At 47.2% G+C, this 6,773-nt stretch overlaps 1 protein-coding gene across 1 annotated transcript; it reads right to left on the reverse strand.

The window, feature by feature from the left end:
- Nucleotides 1-84: 84 nt before the first annotated feature.
- On the reverse strand, nt 85-5,280 carry BBBOND_0111420 (hypothetical protein; the record flags this gene model as incomplete). Its single annotated transcript, XM_012911575.1, has 1 exon — nt 85-5,280. One exon carries the CDS (start codon nt 5,278-5,280, stop codon nt 85-87), a length of 5,196 nt encoding a protein of 1,731 aa, XP_012767029.1.
- Between the last annotated feature and the right edge of the window lie 1,493 nt (nt 5,281-6,773).

A 6,773-nucleotide genomic window follows, 5' to 3' on the forward strand; every position in this document is an offset into this window, starting at 1 on the left:
ATTAGGTAATATATTTGGGCGAGTATCAGGTTAGGCGGTGGGTTGCTAGGTAGTGAGTTAGGTGAGCGGTGGTGAGGTGGTCTATCAAGGCTGCAGATACGATATCTTGGCAAATTTGCCGACACGTGCAGCGGCGAGCAGTGATTGCGCGGCGATACGATGTGATGAGGGAGAGTGCAAATGCGATTTGATGTGGAGGAGGTAGAGGGAAGAGAGGAGCCAGAGGGTGAGGACAAGGTAGGAGAAGGGTTCACGGATTCTCCACAGTAACATGTCGCATTGCTTAAATAGTTCAGTGAAATAGTCGGAATTAACAACATTGTACAGGTGACTTCGCATATTGAAGCAGTTTCTTTTTAACGATATCAAATTCTGCGCATCCCTGAATGTGAACCCATATTGGTATAACGTTGGAGATACGCCGTTGCAATGTACAACGGAAGTACATTGGCAACCCGTTCCTTTCTCCGCTGGATTAAGCATACCATGACTCTCTCCCTTGCATATATCGGTATGCAAGCAGTTACTGCATCCCCAGTCTTCACATCTTATAGCCTTAAACGCGTCGAGTAGACTTGCAAGATATTTATGGAATGTCCACGGCAAGTAAACTGCCCATGACAGGTACGAGTTCGATTGCTTGTTGACAAGGTAATGATAAGTGTCGCAGCTTAGGGGAGAAAGGTAGGGAACGCAATGCTCCTGACTGATGCAGGAAGTGGTAAGTGAAATGCACGACAGGTTAAGTTTATTGTTGGTACGATTCGGGCTGCGATGCTCGGTTGGTGTATTGCCATAGGCTTTACACATCGGCGTTGTCAACTCATTAGTATTTTCATACAGCTTGATGGAGCTAGCGTTAATAGAATTTGCGATGGTGTCTGCCAATGTTTTAATGCCGTCAACCTTACTCTGCTTTGAAGTATCAAGTCCCTTGGCAAGTGACACAGCAAACTGGAAGTGCTCCGGTAACGTAGTTGGCGGCCTGGGTGCGAGGGTGAATAGACACGCAATCATACCGTTGCCTAATATCTTTTTAATAATGCTACATAATTGTTCACCCGTTTTAATTGACCCAGAGAAGCCTCTGAATCCAAGGGGCGTTAAGCATGGCATTCCAGGCTTATTACCGGGGCACGTCTTGCATTCAGATTTACAACCGACATTCGTGAGTTGATGCGGCAAGTGACCCGGCAAACAGTCATTTAGGTAACTCATCAACGGAGAGGTTGGCTGGCAATTTGGTTGACTGTTTGGTTGGCACTTTGACTGGCGCTTTGGTTTACACTCTGCCTGGCACGTTGCTTCATCCGTTGATCTGTCGTTACAATGCGATTTGGTCGTAGGCACATTTTTACCGTACTGGCAGTCCGCCCAACCGAACTCCACGGCCGAATAACTACACTTGGATTCGAGGAATCGGAACACGGAGAGCAATCTACGTAACATGTCAAGTAACATTGGCAGGCAATCGTCCGCCGTCTTAGGGTAATGCAGCTTGAGGGAATTGTTTGCGTATTCGCAGGCGTACCTGGTGTGCTCATCACCTGTGCCGGCGATTCTAGCCAACACGTCGTATGATTTGGAGCAAATTAGTTCAATCACAGCATAGATATCTTTATATGTGAACTTATGTGGATGCGCATCCAGGTAGTACGCGTTTTCATCATCGAACTCAATTTCAATTCCCGAGTCACCGCTATCTATGGCTTGCTTCTTAGGTTTATCAAGCAGCTTGGTGATGCCGCCAGGTAACGCTGAATATACGGTACTATGAGGGAGCCCTGAGAACCAGCAGAGTATTTCGTATATACTGCACGGATGCCTTTTGGAGAATAACGTTGATAGATGACATACTTCGTTATACTCGTCGAGGTGACTGTAGAGGCATGCTATGAAATCCATGATATTAAAGTTCCATTCTTTCTCCCGTGATCTACACTGCGGAACGTGTTCTAGATTCGACATTTGTATGATCTTACCGAGAATTCCATCGATATGTTTGCCAGTGAACGTATGTCTGCACTGCAGCTCCCCGTCCTGATGCGACTTCTGACTGGTAGGAACCCTGTAACCGCACTGCTTGAGGAACTCACCAAGAGGGTTTTCTTTATCAATTTCATCTTTAAGATGTATAGCTTTCTTGCTCCAACTACCCTCACATCTCCTCTTCAACTCCCCGAGGTCCTCCACCCACATCGGCAGGCAGCTCATAAACACCTTGGCGCAGCGCGTAGCGTCGGCGGTTATTTCATCTTTTTGCTCCTTATTTTGTGTCGTCCACTCCATCTTAGGATGCCCGTCATACCTATTAACATACGCCTTTTCCATCTCCCCTACCAGCCCTTGCATCCCTGCCTTCAGCGCATCCAGGAGTTGCGGGTGGTGCGGGTTCGCGAAGCCAGCGGGGTTGAACGTGGACAGGTAGGTGGTCAGGCCGTGGAGGAGGGAGCGGAAACCGGAGTCGAAGGTGAAGGTGCGATTGTTGTCGTGGAGGTGGGTGAGGAGGGCGTGGGTGCGGGATTGGAGGTCGGCGACCAGTTGGGAGGAGGGGTTGGTTTGGGAGATGATGTAGGTAAAGAGGGGATTGAAATAGAAATCAAGATGTTTTGATAAATCCTTCACGTTTGGATATCTCAGTGGATCAACGTACGCTTGAAGGTTAGTGCCAATAGTGTTCATCAGACCCTTGAGGCCGGTTGTCTGATTTGTGAAAATGATGTTATCGATGATATTTTTCTGGTCGTGAACGAACTTTTTCAGCTCCTCTAACTCGGCAGTTTTGCGTTTCGCGAATTGCGTGAGGGCGGATTTTTTTAGGTTATCGATTTTATCGGTGACCTCTTCTTTAAGTTTGGCGGTGATGTCAGAGATGCATTCATTAATTTCATTTCTAATAGTTTCGCTGTAAAATATCTGCGCGGCGGCGATGACATCTGTCAGCGTGGTGGGCTTATCGAGATCGGCGTTCCTGGCGTCCCCAATGATTTTACTTTGGATGTCATCATGAATGGTCTGAAGACCCGTATTAAGCTTAAATATGTTTGTACTGATACCTTTGTTTCTGCCAAGCATAGCTTCCAAATCTTTCAATAAAATATGTAGACCTTTTTTACCACTCAGGTATGGACCAACGTGATCAGAATCATCACCATCGCTATTTAGGATCAAATCCCGGACGACATCGCAGAGTTTTCCAACTGCCTCGGTAACTTGGTTGCATAAGTTTGCGAAAGTGTCTTTGTTGAAATTGTCATTTGTGGTACGCTTATGTTTGCCGTCTTCCACTAGTCCTAGATGCTTGATTCCGTTCACCTCCTTTACAATGGACTTTATAGCTTCCGGAAGTTTGCCCTCGTTGTCAGCGTCTCCAAGCTTACCATTAGCCACGCTAGATTGGCTGAGGTATGTTTCATAGAGGTCGAAGCTTTTGGCAACAACACTTTCCACTTGACCACCTCTACCATGATCATTTTCCATGCCTATTTCACTATCCAGTATACCAAGAATTTTACGGTCATAACTGTAAGTATCATTCTTGTCTAGAACGTCAGAGGGAGGAATGGGTTGCACAGGTGTGAATGGATCTGTCGGCTTAGTTGCTTTCATGAGCTCCTTTTCAAGCCCTTCAGCTACTTTATACGCAGCGTGCAGTTTACCGATGTCGAGTTTTGAAACATCCGTCTCGCCACTGAATGATTCCAGTGCTTCAGCAGTTTTATTGGCAACGCCAACGAGTTGGTAGATAACGGCGTAAACGGGTTTGCGGAGTTTTACATTTTCCGCAGTAATTTCGGCTTCGCCCTTACCCGTCAGCTGTCTCTCAATCGTCTTAGATACTTCAGAGGCGAGCAAACGCATTCCGTTATCCGTCTTAATCTTATCTCCGAGCCGCATCGCAAACGCGTCGCAAGCCCTTTTGGCGATACCAACATGGGATTCAATGCTTGCTAAGCTTTGAACGCCGGCAGACTGAAAGGCGTCGGGAATCGTTTTCTCTATCTGTTCACTAATCTTACTGGCGATTTCCTCCAAAGTGCCCTCACTAAATTTCCTCCCGGGACTATTCCATTTTCCAGGCAGCAAAGCATTTTTACCGGGAGTCTCGGCATACTGCTTCAGACACTCTTGCACCGGTTCAGTCACCAATATTCTATTTATCCACTGCTTAAGAATCTCATTTCTGAACGTTTCCTTTTCGCTGAATTTCTTAGCGTATTCTTGCACTCTTTCAATAATCTGTTTCAGCCCATCCCCCTCGTTTGCGCCGGTAATTTCAGCCATCGTAGCTGCAATATCACTCAACAACTGCTTCTTAACGTACTTCTCCATTGCAATCTTAATATTATCCTTCGTATTCTTAAGTCCAGTCCTAATCGCCCTGTCGAATTCAACAACCTGTGAAAGTGCCTTTTCAACTAGGTTAGTGAGCTCCTTTTTAGCTTCGACGACAAATAGACGCAGCGAGTCGGCTTTGCTATGCAGTTCTTCAGCCGCTTTTCTTACAGCCTCCCTTTCTCCTCGTCCATCTGCCTTCAATTTATCCAATATTTCCGTACATTTACTTAACGCCTTTTCCACCACCTCATTGGCCAATATGATCCAATCATTCAACTTGATATTAAGGCCGTTCAACATGCTTTTCACATTTTCAATGGGCCTCTTAATTTTGTCGTCAAACTCTTCTTGCAAAACCTCAACACATTTACCATTTTTAAAAGTAGTGTAAGCCGTAACCTCCCTCTCAAGCTCACGCAATTCCACTTGCACTTTACTACAAGCTGTCTCCAACTCCTTCCGGTCCCTCTTCGCATTATCAACGAAGGTGTTGACAGCCTGCGAAACCATGTCTACATGCGGACTTAACTCACCTGAAAGCTTGGGATCCAATTTTTTTACTCGATCAGCAGATACGCTTGGCTTGCTGGCAAGCCTCCTGACACCCATGAGCCAGGCGGCGAAATTACCTGAAACTGAATCATAATCCTCATTCCTTTTACCTGGAATGTCTTTCATACGGGCATCAATTTCGGTAATTAACGTGTTTAGAGGCGATGTAATTTTTTTGTTTTTTTCATCTAATTTCTTTTCATACCCCTCCAGCCACTCCTTCACCGCGTCGACAGCCTCCGCAAGCCCATCACGCCCGGAGCCAATATTTTTAGTTAATTTTTCTAATACCTTATTAAGCTTTTTATTCTCATCACTGATGTAATTATCATAAGTTGTCACTTCATTTTCGTTTTTCACCGCACCAAGCACACCACTCAAAAATCCCATCACCCCGTCACACAGCCTGTCCAGGTCGGAGTACACAATCCCAGAGCCAGTGTAGCCTTTGGAGGATGGATTGAAGCCGAGGAAAGTCTCGAGGCCGGTGCAGAGGTTATTAAGGATGTTAGTAGGGTTGTTTTTGAGGTATTTTTGAGGTTCAAAATTTTACCAAATTTCTTCTCAAGCTCCCTAGGCGGCACACTGTCAGGGCAGTTGCAAGAGGTGGAAGAGGGGAAGTGAAAAGTGACAAGGCACAAGTTATTAGGATGGTTTATAGAGGTCATAGCGGTATTATGGCGAGGTGATTCGAGGGATGTAGAGTGGACAAAGGGGCGATGTGGAGTGGATAAGGGGCGATGTAGAGTGGGTAAAGGGGCGATGTAGAGTGGATAAAGGGGCGATGTGGAGTGGGTAAAGGGGCGATGTAGAGTGGGTTAGGGAGCGATGTAGAGTGGATAAGGGAGCGATGTAGAGTGGGTTAGGGAGCGATGTGGAGTGGATAAGGGGCGATGTAGAGTGGATAAGGGGCGATGTAGAGTGGGTTAGGGAGCGATGTAGAGTGGATAAGGGAGCGATGTGGAGTGGGTTAGGGAGCGATGTAGAGTGGGTTAGGGAGCGATGTAGAGTGGAAAAAGGGGCGATGTAGAGTGGATAAGGAGCGATGTAGAGTGGATAAGGGGCGATGTAGAGTGGGTTAGGGAGCGATGTAGAGTGGGTTAGGGAGCGATGTAGAGTGGGTTAAGGGGCGATGTAGAGTGGATAAAGGGGCGATGTAGAGTGGGTTAAGGGGCGATGAAGAGTGAGTTAGGGAGCGATGGAGAGTGGATAGAGGAGCGATGTAGAGTGGATAAGGAGCGATGTAGAGTGGATAAGGGGCGATGTAGAGTGGGTAAAGGAGCGATGTAGAGTGGGTTAGGGAGTGATGTAGAGTGGATAAGGGGCGATGTAGAGTGGACAAAGGGGCGATGTGGAGTGGATAAAGGGGCGATGTAGAGTGGATTAGGGAGCGATTAGAGGAGGTTAAGGGGCGATGTAGAGTGGGTAAACGGGCGATGTAGAGTGGGTTAAGGGGCGATGTAGAGTGGATAAAGGGGCGATGTAGAGTGGGTAAAGGAGCGATGTAGAGTGGGTAAAGGAGCGATGTAGAGTGGTTAGGGAGCGATGTAGGGTGGATAAGGGAGCGATGTAGGGTGGATAAGGGAGCGATGTGGAGTGGGTTAGGGAGCGATGTAGAGTGGGTTAGGGAGCGATGTGGAGTGGGTTAAGGGGCGATGTAGAGTGGATAAAGGGGCGATGTAGAGTGGGTAAGGGAGCGATGTAGAGTGAGTTAGGGAGCGATGTAGAGTGAGTTAGGGAGCGATGTAGAGTGGATAAAGGGGCGATGTAGAGTGGGTTAAGGGGCGATGTAGAGTGGATGAAGGAGCGATGTAGAGTGGGTTAAGGAGCGATGTAGAGTGGGTTAGGGAGCGATGTAGAGTGGATAAAGGGGCGATGAAGAG

Source organism: Babesia bigemina, assembly GCF_000981445.1.
Source record: "Babesia bigemina genome assembly Bbig001, chromosome : I".
Lineage (NCBI taxonomy): Eukaryota > Apicomplexa > Aconoidasida > Piroplasmida > Babesiidae > Babesia > Babesia bigemina.